The sequence below is a fragment of the Pogona vitticeps genome, chromosome 3, assembly GCF_051106095.1.
Source record: "Pogona vitticeps strain Pit_001003342236 chromosome 3, PviZW2.1, whole genome shotgun sequence".
Classification (NCBI taxonomy): Eukaryota; Metazoa; Chordata; class Lepidosauria; order Squamata; family Agamidae; genus Pogona; species Pogona vitticeps.
In genome coordinates this window covers 115,241,688-115,259,185 of record NC_135785.1, presented here as the reverse complement: position 1 = coordinate 115,259,185, position 17,498 = coordinate 115,241,688, and the positions used below count along the sequence as shown (strand labels likewise).

Genomic DNA, 17,498 nt, shown 5'->3' with positions numbered 1-17,498 from the left:
CGTTCGTATGTCGAGCCGTCCGTAAGTCGAGACCCCACTGTACCCAGTAAGCTCCTAAACTCTCGAAGTCATAGATTTGTACTCAGTGACAGCACAAAGAGCTCATAAGCCAAATAATGTATTATTTTCTGAAGGCAAAACTATGTCTTAATGACTTTGTTCTTGAATCCAGTATTGGGGTTTTTTTTTGACTTAACAAGATTTTTATTATATTGTCACAATTTATCTTGACCATATACATCGTTGTGAAAGTTACTGGGGCTATTTATATCTTATAAAAAGATTGTAATAACCCCTCTATTTCATCTCTGAAGTTTGTTTAGTTGGGTTATAAAAACTAGACCTTGTTTGCAATCTTTCTCCGTGGAGTCCTTTTGTTGGGCTACAATATGATCCCAGCTCTTCATATTTATACAGAAGTATGAACTGACTATGCAAAAGCCTTTGATTGTGTGGACCACAACAAACTATGCCAAGTTCTTAAAGAAATGGGAGTGCCTCACCACCTTATCTATCTCCTGAGAAATCTGTACGTGGGACACGAAGCAAATGTAAGAACTGGATATGGAACAACTGATTGGTTCAAAATTGGGAAAGGAGTACGACAAGGCTGCATATTATCTCCCTGCTTATTTAACTTATATGCAGAATACATCATGTGAAAGGCAGGACTGGAGGAATCCCAAAACGGAATTAAGATTTCTGGAAGAAATATCAACAACTTCTGATATGCAGATGCTACCACTGTGATGGCAGAAAGTGAGGAGGAATTAAAGAACCTCTTAATGAGGGTGAAAGAGGAGAGCGCCAAAAATGGTCTGAAGATCAACATAAAAAAACTAAGATCATGGCCACTGGTCCCATCACCTGCGGGAAATAGAAGGGGAAGATATGGAGGCAGTGACAGATTTTACTTTCTTGGGCTCCATGATCACTGCAGATGGTGACAGCAGCTACAAAATTAAAAGATGCCTGCTTCTTGGGAGGAAAGCGATGACAAACATTGACAGCATCTTAAAAAGCAGAGACATCACCTTGCTGACAAAGGTCCATATAGTCAAAGTTATGATTTTTCCAGTAGCGATGTATGGAAGTGAGAGCTGGACCATAAAGAAGGCTGATTGCCGAAGAATTGATGTTTTTGAATTGTGGTGCTGGAGGAGACTCTTAAGAGTCCCCTGAACTTCAGAGAGAACAAACCTATCCATTTTGAATGAAATCAATCCTGAGTGCTCACTGGAAGGACAGATCTTGAAGCTGAGGCTCCAATACTTTAGCCATCTCATGAGAAGAGAAGACTTCCTGGAAAAGACGCTGATGTTGGGAAAGTGTGAAGGCAGGAGGAGAAGGGGACGACAGAGGACAAGATGGTTGGACAGTGTCATCGAAGCTACCAACATGAATTTGACCAAACTCTGGGTGGCAGTGGAAGACAGGAGGGCCTGGTGTGCTCTGGTCCATGGGTTCACGAAGAGTTGGGCACGACTTAATGACTAAACAATAACAACAACATGAATTGGATGTTTTATCCAGATATATTGTTGTCTTTAGATGGGCTGTTCTCTTCTTCTTATTGATGGCCTAGGTCAGGGGTCTCAAACTTCAGCATGAGGGCCACATCATATATGCTCAACATTTTTGAGGGCTGAAGGAACACACACTTGCCTGCCCACCCACCTGCACGCCCTGTTTTTTAAAAAGTAATTCTGCCTATCTCTAATACAAAGAATATATTTTAAGTCCTGCAAACAGAAATGAATGAAATTCACTGCAGTACTTCGAGTGAAATAGTTTCTTCCCCCTTGAAAATAAAACAATTTGAAGAGCTCAGTCAACACATGGCTACATATATAAATTGTTAACTTAGTCTTCAGATTCAGCTCAGTTCCTGGTGGATTGTTGAGAATCTTGGAAGAATCAAATGAGGGATTTTAACAAAGGTGGCTGAAAAGAGCAGGTATCAAGTACAGTTTGCTTAGCCATAGTTTCTCAAGCAGATGATAAATAGATTAAACATTCAAAACGAATAGTCACATTGTATTACAGTATTTGAAGCTCCAATGTCTTATACAGAGCCCCTATAAAATTGTTCCTGCTACTCTTTAATGAGAGCAACATTATTTCCACTTCATTGTCTGCCCTTAAACATATTTTATGCCAAATAGATACAGTGTTTGGAATCTTCACAGTAACCAGTGAGTTCTCCTGCCTCTCGGAATACTAATTGAAATAAGTATGGAACATAAGTCAGAATTGACTTGATGGAACACAATTATTAAATTCCCTGTGAATTTCCATAGATGGTTTTACCACACTAACACAATCTTTTGCATACTTTAAAAATCAATTGAAAACTTGGATGTTTACGCAGGCCTTCCTTCCAGTTAATAACCTGATTCCTTTTTTCCTTTTTTCTTATATTTTTTTCCTTTTCTTTTCATCTTGAATCATCTGTATATTGATGTATAAATATTTTGTTATTTTTATATGTTGTGTTATGTATGTTGGAAGCCGCCTAGCGTGGTCGTTCGACTAGATAGGCGGGTATAAATAATAAATAAATAAATAAATAAATAAATAAATAAATAAATAAATAAATAAATAAAAAAAAAATAAAAAATAAATAAATATATAAATAAATAAATAAATAAATAAATAAATAAATACTTCTCTGAAAGTAAGTGCCACTGCACTCCATACATCTTTCAGATAAACATACACTACAGCAGTGATGACGAACCTATGGCATGCGTGCCACAGCTGGCACGCAGAGCCCTTTATGTGGGCACACGAGCCATGTCATGGAATCTCTACTCCCCCCCCACGGCCAAACATCAGGAGGTGATTGCAGCTGCGGTGCTGGTGCTTCAACAGGTAGTGGGCCAGGATCTGGAGCACCTGGCGCTGGCAGCAGATCCAGAGTGGGGTCTCGAGGCACCTCCATGTCCAGGATTCCCCCTTCCACCGCCACTTCCAGTTCTGCCACTGGCACTTCTGGTTCCGCTGCTGTGGCATGCTGCCTACTGATCGTCCCCCCCCCAGATTCGACACTGGGGCCCAAAAAGGTTTGCCACCACTGCACTAGAAGAAGATCAAATTAGTACAAAATCAGCAAAACATTTGATTGTGGCCTTGAATCTTGCTGTGATTTAAAGAGGAATGCTTCTGTGATGCTGTTTGTTGTAAACATGAAACTTCTACACATGGCTTGGATCCATATGCAGCTTTGTCTAGTATTGGAATATGTCTCTGATCAGTTTTGTTTAAATCCATTTAAAGTCTTTTAAAAATCTTCTGCATTTTCTCTAGGCATCAGCAGTGTGCTTGAGAGCACCTGTCTCAGAATCCCTATCTCGACTTCAGAGAGATCAGCTGCAGAAATTTGCACAATACCTCATCAGTGAACTTCCTCAGCAGGTAAAAAGAAACACCATGAGTTGCAGCCTCTAAGAACATCTTACGTAAACCATGCCACTTTATGTGTATATTATTGTGTTGCTTCAGCCTCAGCTGTTTTGGAAATTTACATTGAATAAAAATGTTTGTGCTTTTCAGGGTATATTTGATTTAAACATAACAAATTTGAACTTTTAAAAACAATTTAAATAAGAAACCAATTTTTAAATTTAAGATGTGATTTAAATCAATTTGATTTAAAAATTAATGATTGATTTTTATCCACCCTAGTTCTTTTGTAATTGTGATAGAACAAAAGGCTAGAAAGTCTTGTGGAAATTTCCAAGTTTTAACCTCTATATCCTCCTTATAAGTATATACCTAGCAGAAAAGTGAATAGGGAGGAGCCAATCAACACTGGGTTAAAGTTTTTTTTTTCTTGTAGCACACATAGCTCCTCACATAAAACTGACACCCAAAAGAGGTGAACAGCAAAATGTCTGGCAGGAGTCAGTGCCCATCTACCAAACAGTGACTGTGGAGGGTGCCACTAAATAAAAAACACGGAAGAACCAGTGTAAAAGAAAAAAGTGGAGGCAGAATTCATTTTATGGTTTAAAAATCTAGAAACCAAGCCATATGAGGAATGACTGAGGAAGCGCATATGTTTTATCTGGAAAAGAAAAGATTGAGAAGTATTATGGTAGCCATCTTCAAATATTTAAAGGGCTGACACATGGAAGATGGAGCAAGCTTGGCTTTTGTTACCCCAGAGGGTAAGACCTGAAGTAATGCATTCAAATTGCAAGAAAGATTTCAGCTAAACATTTGGAAAAACTGTTTTACAATGAAACAGAGAACCTTGCAGAGTGCTGGACTTACTTTTGTTGGAGGTTTTTAAGGAGAGGTTAGATGGTTTTAGAGATTCTTTAGCTGTAGATTTCAAATGGACTGGACTGAATAACTTTTGGGGGTCCCTTCCTGCTGTACAGTTCTGTGACTCTGTGAAAGTACTCTTTTCTGATTCCTCTTGGCAGATTCACAGAAAAGCAAGTTAGTTAATTCCTTCAGATCAACTCAAATTAATTTTTCATCATACTCATTTCCTCAAATGAATAGGAGCAAGCTTGTGCACATGCATGTGGTGGTGTGGAGGGGTTCGCACACATGCGTATGGCACACTTGCAGGGGTGGAGTGCGCTTGCGCGCATGTGTGTGTCAGCGCTCACAGGGCCCCTGCTCACACGTATGCACGCAGCATGCTCACGGGTGGAGTGCACTTGCACACGTGTGCGGTGGGCAGGAGATCTGTGTCCGCAGCCTGGTCTTGCTGAGGCTGCGGACCACTGCTGGGTTGCGGACTGGGGGTTGGGAAACCCTGCTATATAGCCTTTAAGCCCTTTTTGTGGTCCTCAGTGGCTCGCAGTACCCCACCTTCCCAGAAAAGTGTTTTAATGACAAGCTGCAAAATCTGAGGAGGAACCCCAGTAAGGCAATAAGCAAGTGTGAACTGAGCAGAAATTTCTTCCTGGGTCGATTCTCCAGCATTTATCTTGTTTAAACATTGCTTTTTGCTTGCAAAGCATTGAGCTTTTTGTTGTTGGATAGCGTAGTAGTTTAGGTCTCTGGATGTGGAGTCAGAGGTTGGGAGTTCAATTCCCTACTGACTCCTTGACGGGCTGGTCTTGATGATCCATAGGGTCCCTTCCAGCTCTGCAGATTATGATTGAATTGACTGATTGTTTGAGAGTTTAAGTGCTAGTTGTGATTTAAGAGTCTTAGGTTTGCTAGACTATTAACCATATGAAAACAAAAAAGCAGTTTTATAATGCTGCTGTTATTAAAGTAGATGTGAGCAAAATACTGTTTCCTATTTCATGAATCAGCTTGAAGGTGTACATTTGATTTTCATAGAACAAATAATATTTGATGAAAGAAGAATAACGTTTTAAAAAATAAAAATCTTGTATCTATCAAGTATTAGTTAGCAAGCCTATGTCTGGGGTTGGGAATTTAAATTGCAAAATCAATTTTATTTAAAGAATACTGTTTTAACTACAAATCGAGAAATATTTACATTGCTATATGATAAAATCTTTTATTTATCAGTTCTGCATATTGTGGGCAAAAATTCTATTGCGTAACTATGCATGTGTGACTTGAAGTTGCCCCTAACTTAGTTACAGTAGAGTGGAGGTGCATGTGCCATCCATGACACACTTCTACCAGTGAATTTTGCGATTGGTCATATTCAGGAGGCACAGCCGATTGTGTAGCTGAATTGTCCTATTCCTTTATGCTGGGTGTAGCATAAAGTTAACAGGCTTTTGCCCTCTGAATACATATATTTTTATTTATGCGCTTGTTTTTAAGTATTATATATTGTATTTGCATATTGTACAGTGGAACCTCTACTTACGAACATCCCTACCTATGAACAATACAACTTACGAACAGCTCTGTTCGCAAAATTTTGCTTCTACTTGTGAACGGAGCTTCAAGATACGAACAAAAAAGGCAGGGGAAAAGGGCGGGAAATTTAAATTTGCTAACCGTTAGTGGCGAAGAGGCTTTCACCCCAATGGTTAGGAAAAGGGAGACTCAGCCTCCTGGGGATCCACCACCACCGCAATTGCCGCCTTCAGAGACCTCCTGGGGGTCCTCCGCCGCCATTGGAGACCCCCAGGAGTCCCCCGCCGCTGCTATCGCCGCCTTCAGAGACATCCCGGGGTCCTCCACCACTATTGGAGACCTCCCGGGGATCCCCCGCCACCGCAGTTGCCACCATCGGAGACCTCCAAGCGGTCCCCTGCCACTGCGATCGCTGCCTTCGGAGACCTCCCAGGGCTTCCTCACCCTGACGCAGGCTTTCGTGGGGTAGACTGGGCCTACCAGGGGAAGCCCTGGTCTACCAAGGCTTCTCATGGCAGGCTTGGTCTAATGGGGCTTCCCCTGGTAGGCCCGGTCTACCCCGGGAAAGCCTGCGTCGGAATGGGGAAACCCTGGGAGGCCACCGAAGGTGGCGACCGCAGCGGTGATATTTTTAAAATACATTTCAAGAAATAATAAATAGTAATATGTTGCACTTAAAGTAATAAGTTAATACATTACTTTTTTCAGAAGTGGTAGCTAATGCTGTATCAATTACTTGGGGGGGGGGGAATTACCAAAATCTTTGTCAATTTTCTCTTGATTATGTTTTATTTTGGTATCATGATTTTACTTATTCTAAGCTACCTTGAGAATTTGTACAAGGGTCGGGGTAGAAATCTTTATAATAAATGAATATTTTGGAAAGGTAAGATCCATTGTAGATGTTTTAGTAATTACAGTCCAGCAATTGTTCTGTTTCTTTACCAGTATGAGCCATGCAGTTTGCTCAGTTCTGAAGTTATGACTCTTTACTTTCTCTGAACAAGAAACATTTTTGTTGTTTTGGAAATAAAGTGTTTGGAAACGTGCTGGAAATAAAGTGTCATTTGGTTTAAATCAGCTCATTTTGGGAGATTTCAGTTACTTCTATTCCTTGGGCAGATCCCTCCTGCTTTTCAGGAAAGATAGTTACATTTCTATATTTTCTTGCAGTCAGCTTTGTTACAATTATGAAATAATTGGACACTGACACAGGTTTTGCTATTTTAGCTGTTTGCCAAAATAAATTCATTGCAGTTAAATAATGAATATGGGCTTAAAGTACAGTCTCTCAAATTTGAGGATATTCACATCCAAATCGGAGGAAGGGTTTAGGAATTACTTAACATGTAGCTCCCCTCTTTTTCAACAGACCAAAAGTAATTGGACAATTGAGTCAAAAGTTGTTTCATGGACAGGTGTGGGCTATTCCTCATTTCATCATCAGTTCAACAGGTGGAAGGTCTGTAGGTGATTCCTGGTGTGGTATTCACATTTGGAACCTGTTGCTCTGAACCCACAACATGCATTCAAAGGAGCTCAAATGCAAGTGAAACAGGCCACCCTTAAGCTGTCAAGAAAGAAAGAAAGAAAGAAATCCACCAGAGAGACAGCAGGAACATTAGGAGTAGCCAATTTAACAGTTTGGTAAATTCTGATTTAAAAAAACCCTCTGTGACACAAAAAGGCCTTGGATGTCCACAGCAGTGATGGATGATTGTAGGATCTTTTCCATGGTAAAGAAAAACCCCTTCACAACATCCAGCCAAGTGAAGAACACTCTCCAGAAGGTAGGCATATCACTATCCAAGTCTATCATAAAGAAACCATTCATAAGCCTCAAGAATAGAAAGACCAGATTAGACTTTGCCAAAAATATCTTTAAAAAACCAACTCAGTTCTGGAACAGCATTCTTTGGACAGATGAAACTAAGATTAACCTGTATCAGAATGATGGGAAGAAGAAAATATGGAGAAAGCTTAGAACAGCTCATGATCTGAAGCATGCCACATCATCTGTAAAACATGGTGGAGGCTGTGTGATGGCATTGACATGCATGGCTTCCAGTGCACGACACTGGATTTATTGATGATATGACAGAAGCAGCCGGATAAATTCTGAAGTGAATAGGGATATATTGTCTGCTCAGATTTAGCCAAATTCGGTGAAGTTGTTTGGACAACACTTCACTTTACAGATGGACAGTGACCTAAAACATACTGTGAAAGCAACCCAGGCATTTTTGAAGGCAAAGAATTGGAATATTCTGCAATGGCCAAGTCAGTCACCTGATCTCAACCCAATTGAACATCCATTTCACTTGCTGAAGATGAAACTTAAGGCAGAAAGACCCACAAACAAACTGCAACTGAAGACAGCTGTAATAAAGGCCTGGCAAAGGAGGAAACCCAGCATTTGGTGATGTTTATGTCTTCCAGACTTAAAGAGTCATTGCCTGAATAGGATTCTTGACAAAGAATTTAAAATGAACATTTCATTTATGATTATGTTAATTTGTCCAATTATATTTGAGCCCTTGAAATAAGGGGACTGCGTATGAAAATGGTTGCAGTTCCTCAAAATTTCATACAATATTTTTGTTCAACCTCTTGAATTAAAGATGAAAGTCTGCACTTCAGTTGCATCGTGGTTGTTTCATTTCAAAACCATCATGGTGGCATATAGAGCCAGAATTATGAAAATTTTGTCAGTGTCCAGTTATTTCTGAACCTACCTGTATTAAAACAGCATGAGACATCTGTCTTGTACTGATGCTTCTGTTGCAGTGGGTTGCAGTCCACAAGATCGTGCAGAATAAGACTTGATAGGCTTTCAAGGTGCCACAAAATGGTTGTTTTCTCCTTCCCATTTAGATACTTCCTACTGCTCAGCGACTGTTGGATGAGTTGTTATCGTCCCAGTCTACTGCCATCAACACTGTATGTGGTGCCCCAGGTAACATTTTAATTGTCATCTAAATATTTTTTTTCAGTTATGGAAGGTTAACTTTTGAAATTCTGAATCACAGTATTCCAGGCTTTGCAAGGACACTAGAAGGGCAAAGATAAGCACTGTATACTGAGAATCCTATTGAGTTGTTGTTTTGTAAGTGGTGAGAAAGGAGGGATTCTTTAAAACTGAGAACTACTTTAATTCTGTGTGTGTGTGTGTGTGTGTGTGTGTGTGTGTGTGTGTGTGTGTGTGTGTGTGTGTATTTAAAGATAGTCAGGACAACAGCTTATTTCTGAGAGAAAACTCTAAGGCTCACATTTTATATTACCTGTGATCCTGAGTAGAGAAGGAAGATACACTTTTGAAGGTGCTGAAAATAGTTTACCTATCTGTTTTTCCTTAAGATCCCACTGCTGGTCCCTCTGCTTCAGATCAAAGCACCTGGTACTTGGATGAATCTACATTAAGTGACAACATAAAGAAAACCCTTCACAAATTTTGTGGTCCTTCTCCTGTTGTGTTTAGGTAAACTCTTTCATTTTTTTCCTCAACAACTTGTAATTCACTAATTCAAATACAGTCCATTCTGTTACAATATACCAAGTCCTTAACGTCCCTCTGTTGTGCACTCCTAGACAGGCAGCAGAAGTGGGTGGTTTATTGAACCAAGGTAGATGGTTACCAGATCATTTAAGTAAGTGGGTTGCAAATAGTACAGGTCCACCCTTTAGTTATGAATTGTCTGCATATAGTCACAAAGCTAATGTTTAGAGTTCTTTTTAGTTCCAAGTTAGTATTTATGCAAGTACGAATACAGTGGTGCCTCGCTTAACGAGCGCACCGTATAACGACGAAATCGCATAGCAATCCGTTTTTTCGGATCGCTAATGCGATCGCTCAACGTTTTTCTAATAGGGCAAAATTCGCTTTGCGAAGACCGGTAAGCGTTTCGCTTACCGATCTTCGCAAAACAAAGCCCGACGATCAGCTGTTCGGTGGCCAAAATGGCCACCGGAAGCCCGGAAATGGCCCAAAATGGCCGCGCGCAGCGTTTTCGTGCCCTCGTTAAGCGAGGCGAGGGCGCGAAAATGGCTGCCGGCCATTAAGAAGCATCGCTGAACGGTGAGTATTCGGCCCATGTTTAATGCGTTCCAATGGAATTCCCTGCCCCGTTCAACGATGCTTCAGCATAGCGAAGGTTAATCTGGAATGGATTAACCTCGCTATGCGAGGCACCACTGTACTTTATTGCTATACTGCCTGTGACGTTCCACCCAGTGTTCCCTGTTTGCTTCCCCCAAACACAGGTTCACCCTCTGGATACATTTACTGTACTCTTTCTTCCGCTACCCCTAGTGGATCTCTCATCCAAACTGCACCATATATGCATCAGACACATGCTGCCAATATAACTTGTTTATCATTTGGTTTTTTAAAATCACAGATGTTCTTTCTATTATGACCAGCATTAGGTTTTTCAGTAATTTGAGCTAGAGTAGCTCTTCTATGTGATCAGACCAGACTGGATACCCTTAGCTTCCTGTGTGCATCAATGAGCTTTGGGCCCTTGTCAAAGTCACTCAGATGTTTTCACTTGCCCATATTTCCTGCTTCCAACAAATAAAATTCAAGAATTGACTGTTTGCTTGCTACCTAATATATTCCATTCCTTGACAGGTGCAATTGTAATTATATAAACAGTCCTATTCACTTCATCTGTCAGTGGTTTTAATGTTATGGCTGATCAGTGTATAAACAAGCATAAAAAATAAAAAAATAAAATAAGAGTAATAAAATACACATTCTCAGAAAGTAACAAGATGTGAGATTAACTTGAAGAACTTGTGAAACAGGCAAACAAATTCAGTCTTTCCATGGCTCCTTTAATGAATTTAGTGGTCCTATAGAATACCGTATTTTTCCATATATTTCTGTCTAAAATTTTTAGACTAAAAATTGAGGGTCATCTTATACACGGAAGTAAGCTGAGGAGAGAACAAAAACAAATGGAGGGAAAGCAAGGGTCAAAGTGATTCTGCAGGGCTTTGATCCCTGCTTTCCCTTCCACTTGCTAAGCCTTAGCAAAAGGAAAGCTGCAATCAAAGCGCTGCAGGATTGCTTTGATCCCTGCTTTCCCCTCTGCTTGCTAAATCCCATGGGGCTTAGCAAAATGAGGGGGGAAGGATCAAAGCAATCCCCTGGATGTATAAGGGGAAAAGGGATCAAAACGATTGTGCAGTTGAAGGATTGCTTTGATCCCTTTCCCCCTCCTTTTGCTAAGCGCTGCGGGGCTTAGCACGAATGGAGAAAGCAGAGATCAAAGCGATCCTGCAACGCTTTGATCCATTTCCCCCTACACTTGCTGAGACCCACTTAGATTTCTTCATTTTGGATAAGAATAGTGTGTGTGTGTGTCTTATACATGGGTACATCTTATACACGGAAAAATACGGTATACTGTATAGTAGTCTGTGCCAACTAGCAAATAAAATGACACAAAGGAGAATTGTTCTTGATCGCAGTTGTTAAGAGTTTTGAGATTTTTACTGTATTTTAATTGTAAGCCGCCCGGCGACCTTTGGGTAGTGTGGGCGGCATATAAGGTAAATAAATAAGTAAATAAAATAAATAAAGATACCGGTCCCTCAGATCTGTATACAGAGGACATTCTATTAGAAAATGTACCTTGCCCTCCATTTTAGAGCATCCTGCTGGGCAATGTTTGCCTGTACCCTGTTGGTCCATCTCTGTATCTCTCTTAGCTGTAGTGAGTTTAGTCTGCAGTCAGTCAACAGTTGTCTTGGCTCATGTGAACTAGTAAGGGGCAAATATGGGGACAGCTTTCCAAAAGGCAAGAAAAGGCCTTTTGGAGAAGCAGCTAACTACAGATACCATAGTAGTCTGGATATCAGTATCATATAGTCTTTTATATTTTCTCAGGCAGCCTCATATCCCCTCTTGTGGTAGGCTGGGGAGCAACCCAGCTTCAATATAATTATGGATTTCTTAGCTGCTCCGGAGTCCCTTCCATTTCTTTATAGGCCAATGAGACCAGCAGTGAGGCCATATGGTACACTATCTTCAGCCAAAACAGCATGGCTGCTTTCTTCGCAAGAGTAGCCATGGAGTAGCAAGATATCTCAGACTGTGGCCATGGTAGTAGATCATGATGCCCCTAGTGCTCTGGTTAAAAATTTGTGTTGGACAGATTCCAATATAGTAATATTTGAAAAAAGCCTGCACTGGGGCTCCATAGAGCACCTGAGGGAGAAGTTTTTCTTTATATAGTTGTATTGACGGTGCCACCATCACTTCTCAGCCTTTTGGCTAAGATCAAGTGAAGTTAGTATTTATGTTGTCATGTTCTTTGTATTAATCAGTACATTACTCAGTCAGTTGGAATGACAAGTCACAGGTTTGTTTGTGCAAAACAGTAGCTATTTTTTTTCCTCCAGAAACATTAGTCACTAGAGGCCCCTTTTCTGTCATTGCCTTCTCCACATGGGATGGAATCTATCTGCAGAGAGGTTCTTGTTAGAGTGTAGTCTCTCCATATGAGATGAACTCCAGTTTTTCATGGATCTTGCTCCTGTGAAGAGCCTACATACGAAGAGGGACTTCTCCCTTGCTAAGGTATTGTTTTCTATATGGAGAAGGCAACAACAGAGAGGGGAGGGAAATGCCTCCTCACATGTTGGATAAAAATAGGGCAAGGAACTTCTGAAAGGCTTACATCTCTCCTTTTGTGATAGGTGAATGGCCATGTAGATTGCTACAGCAACAGAGCTGATTTTCCCTCCTCCACTCAAATGATCTGGTTGTGCTGTCCTGTCTACGTGCATGCTCTTTATGGGTCAACAGTTATGGGCAGGTTCCTGCTCTAGCCCACTTTTGCTATTTTAGAAAGCATTGTGGGCTGGGATTATGTTTTATTACATTTTCCCTAGCCTTGTTCCTCATTCATGCTACTATGAAACAGCACATAGAAGCAATAAGACGGCTTGGACAAAACCAAGTCAACGAGAAGTGTTATACTAATTAATTCCAGCATAGTCCCCATTTTGTTACAGAGTGTCTGTCTTTGAGTCTTGACAAGAAAACTTAGCCGAAATATTTCCTCAGTGGAGTCTCATACTGCTGCTCTGCAAACACTTGTAAATTATTAGGGACTTCTCTTTGGATTCTTGGTGTCCACATCTTGGGCATTGGGATTTCAAGGGGTTCAATTTGCCCTCTCATCTTAATGTTACCATAGGAAGCCTATCCTTCTTGCTGCACTTAGAAGCAGGCAGAGGCTACTAATTACAATTTTATGGGTAATAGAGTGTTGCATTTCTCAAGGAAAAAGTGTTTGATACAGACATTGCACAGAATTTGTAAAAAGAAATGTGATTTTGAATTTGAGTGAGTAAAATTTAGAGTGGAATCCTCTTCTTGCTTATGATGAATCATTATATCAATATAGGAAAAGGCCAGCCTGAGACCCCAGTCCTCAGATTCATGCAGAATGCCCCAACCTTTTTGAGTCAGCTGGAATGCTGATCACAGGATAAATGAGTTGTTCACTCTCAAAACCTTCTAGAGATGCAAAGGAGATGCCTCAAAATATTTTGATGAAATTCTGTTAGGTAATCCTCCCAGAATAATAGCTGTGCTATGAATGCCACAGACTGTGGAGTGTGGTGTGAGAACTATATAGCCAGTCCACATAGGCTGTGGACCTCCCTAAAAAGTCGGTATTTGTATTAATGAGCCAAGATCAGTCTTTCAGCTTCATGTTTCCACTTCCAGCAAAAGCATAAATGGGCCCTCATTATGACATTACATAGTTAGAGGCTCTTCCCCTTTGAAATAGGGTGTGAATATATGGAAATGAGTTATGTCTTGCACAAAGGAGTTGTCTCTTAATCTGCTCTGGGAGAAAACTCCGTGAGAGCCCATCAAAAAGGGGGACTGTATGGAGGTGGCCAGCAGATCTGAGGAAATAGAGCCTTCAGGAAATGAGGTTTAGTAACAAAATTTCTATATTTTGAGTTCTTCCATGTTGAAGTAATACTGATATATTTGCATCTGTTGTCTGTCCCTTCTCAAACTTCCTAGTGATGTGAACTCCATGTACCTGTCCTCTACGGAGCCTCCTGCTGCTGCTGAGTGGGCCTGTCTCTTACGCCCCCTGAGAGGGAGAGAACCTGAGGGTATCTGGAACTTGCTTTCTATTGTTCGGGAGATGTTTAAGAGACGGGACACCAATGCAGCCCCTCTTTTGGAGATCCTAACAGATCAGTGTCTGACATATGAACAGGTACTATTTTGTTTTATTTTCATTTGAGACAACTGTGATTTGGCTCACAGAAAACTCTCAGGATGATATATAAACAAATAATCGCTTCACTTGTGTGGGGTACTTAGCAACTGTGCAGGAAGCTTTGAGGGCCACTGGGGAATCTGGTAACAGGCGCCTTGGCCTAGATGGAGAACATTCTGCAGGTTGGAGTTGAAGGTGCTTTTTAGTTTGAGCCTTTTAAATAGGCAAAATGTTTCCACTGTTAATGGATGTAAAGAATGTAAGTTTGGGCATCTGACGTGTGTATCCTTTCTCTACAGATAACTGGCTGGTGGTACAGTGTAAGGACATCTGCTTCCCATAGCAGTGCAAGTGGGCATACTGGTCGTAGCAATGGTCAGTCAGAAGTGGCTGCTCATGCTTGCGCAAGCATGTGTGATGAGATGGTGGTTCTTTGGAGGCTTGCAGTTTTGGATCCAACCATCAGTCCTCATCGGTAGGCAGCAGTGGGGCCAGAGAGTCCATAATGAAACTGTAAAATGTTCCATCTAGATAACATACAACATCTAGCAATAGTCATTTATCTGTCTTTTTTATGTAAATGTTTACACCCTGATGCTTTCTTTGCTTGAGGTGGTGGCATATTCAGAACATGGGTGAGGTGAAACTACTATTAAAATTTTGCTTTCTGTATTCCCACCATGTCCTGAGTGCTTCTGAACTATTTCATGACTCTTTTTCAAAATACACAGATGATTTGGATGTTGTTTGTTGTAATTTGTTACAAAGGTAAAAAGCTACATAAATACCGGAAAGATGGGTCTACTTATGATTCTAATTAAAGGTACAGTCTCATTTGGAGACTGCTGCTGCTGCCAGATTAACAGAAGATAGAGTGGAACACTGTTCCATGTTAGCTATGTGAAAGACAGAGATGGCAAAAGAGTGCATATATATTGCCAGCTACTTCCATTAAAGAGCCTCAAGTAGCAAGGCTGCAAAAAAAACACACAAAAAAAAACACCATATGAATCCTTGGAGAGTTACTGATAGTCAGGGTGGATCATATAGGCCTAGGTAGATCAATAGTTAGACTCAACATAAGACAACTTTATCTTGTTTATGGTTGTCTGAGGCTGTATGCTGAGACATATAAATTGGATTGAATAATAATAAAACTTGAGTTGTTGTCAAAGCTGGATGACAACATGATATAGTCAGAGAAGAATATGAGATGAAATGACCTAGTATGAGAAACCAGCACTTGCCTCTTTTTTGTTTGTTTGTTTCTGTATCTCATGTGTTCCTTCTCTTCCATGATGCTAGGCGAAGAGATCTGTGCACACAACTGAGACAATGGCAATTGAAAGTAATAGACAATGTCAAAAGAGGACAGCACAAAAAATCCCTTGAGAAGCTGTTCCATGGCTTCAAGCCAGCTGTGGAAGCTTGTTACTTCAACTGGGAGGAGGCCTATCCCATTCCAGGCATCACCTACAGCAGCGCAGACAAGAAGAATTCCTTTTGTTGGGTGAAAGCCATCCAGCAAAGGAACTGTCGATCCCAGTGTGCAGAGTCTTGTGATTCAGGAAGAGCTCATGGGCTGGATGGTGCAGGGACATGCTTACAGCTTGGAGATAGATCACGCCTTGCCTCTCAGGAGCCAGCTGTACGCCCTAAAGAACTTATTGGGAAGCGGAAGGTTGTCTCTGAAGGTCCCCAGCGGGTTCTGAGACGACTTTCAACAGAAGGTGATAAATCTACATACAAAACAGCTGTGACCAAGGGCAAGCTTCCACTGGGGAAGAACTTGGCCAGCAAACACAGTGGGAAGCGTCGTATGAGCAGTGAGGATAGTTCTTTGGAACCAGATTTGGCAGAATTGACTTTAGATGACAGCAGTTTGGCTCTTGGGGCAGAAGCCAGCAATACATTCAGTTTCTCAGATAGTCCCTTGAACAGAAGCTACAGGGACACCTATGAAGATGATGGGGGAGTGTATTTCTCAGAGGCTACAGAGCCTACCCTCAGGAGTAGTCCCTCCACCAAGAAAAATCCAAAGGAGTCAGTGGGGGAAGTGGGGAGTGGAGATGATGATCTCCCTTGCCCTGATGAAAGTACTGGTGGGATATGTTTGAAGCCAAAAGAGGTTGGAGAGAATGGCGCAACTGGAGGAGAAGAGGAGGAAGATGACTACCAGGTTTACTATCTGAATCCACAGGAGGTGAATAAGGAGGAGGATGAGAAGGCTGAGGGAGGGACAGAAGAGGAGCAGGACATGTTTGCTGGGATAAAGCCCTTGGAGCAGGAAAGCCGCATGGAGGTAAGGTCACATATATATTATTTGTGTATTTATTAGATTTATATACCGCCCATGTAGAACGTATCTACTCTGGGCAGTTTACATATAATATAAAAATAAACTAAGATAAAAGCCAGATTAATCCAAGATGGGAAAGAAAAAAAGAAAGAGGGGCGAAGAAGAAGGAGGAGAGAAAAGAAAAAGAAGAAAAGGGGACATAGGCTAGGTAATGGCTGTAGGGAAGGCCTGCCTGTATAGCCATGTTTTCAAGCTAGTCTTTAAGGCCCTCAGCGAGGGAGCCAGGTGGATCTCTACAGATAAGTTGTTCCAAAGGCGGGGGGCCACTGCTGAGAAGGCCCAATTTCTGTTTTTTCCCCACCTCTCTTGGGGCCAGGCCCCTCAGCTGCCTGGCCTGATTGGAGCGGGTAATACGGGTAGAACTGGGCGGAAGAAGGCGGATATCGGGGTCCTAAACCATTAAGGGCTTTATATGTAATTGTTAACACATTGAAATCAATGTGGAAGCTGATGGGTACCCAGTGTAAGGCGGCCAAAGTGGGGGAAATATGGTGAAATCTTTTAACCACAGTTAATAGCCTGGTCGCTGTGTTCTGAATCATCTGAAGCTTCTGCATGAGTCTCAAAGGAAGCCCCACATAGAGAGCGTTACAGTAGTCTATTCTTGAGACTATGAGCACATGGATCAGCATGGTGAGCTCCTCCGTGTCTAAATAGGGACGCAGCTGGGCTATCCGCCGAAGATGTAAGTGGGCAGACCGAACTGCAGATTTATTTTATTTATTTATTTTATTTATTTATTTTATTTATGTCCCGCCTATCTGGTCAGTTAAGATGCTACCTGAGTCTCCATTGTAAGTGCCGGGTCAAGATGGACCCCCAGTCACCAGCCCCAAAAGAGAGGGAGTTCCCCAAACTACTAAAATTGGGGCTCCCCATCTGCAGGACCTCCGTCTTGTCCGGGTTTAACCTTAGTCCACTTGACTGCATCCATTGCAGAATGGTCCCCAGGCAGCGCTCAAGAGACGGAATGTTATCCACTGCAGATGGAAAAAGGGAGATGTAGAGATGGGTGTCATCAGCATATTGGTGACACGAAGCTCCACATCCCCGGATGACTCCCCCCAACGGCC

General features: G+C 41.5%; 1 protein-coding gene across 4 annotated transcripts in view; it reads left to right on the top strand.

The window, feature by feature from the left end:
- ZSWIM8 (zinc finger SWIM-type containing 8) overlaps positions 1–17,498 on the top strand; it is an 87,541-nt gene that overhangs the window by 33,637 nt on the left and 36,406 nt on the right. For all 4 annotated transcript variants that reach the window (XM_078391113.1, XM_020791186.3, XM_020791185.3 and 1 more), the window contains exons 5-10: positions 3,310–3,417; positions 8,683–8,764; positions 9,166–9,286; positions 13,862–14,063; positions 14,366–14,541; positions 15,372–16,368. In XM_078391113.1, coding sequence (XP_078247239.1) covers positions 3,310–3,417; positions 8,683–8,764; positions 9,166–9,286; positions 13,862–14,063; positions 14,366–14,541; positions 15,372–16,368 — 1,686 coding nt within the window. The remainder of the gene's footprint in view (positions 1–3,309; positions 3,418–8,682; positions 8,765–9,165; positions 9,287–13,861; positions 14,064–14,365; positions 14,542–15,371; positions 16,369–17,498) is intronic.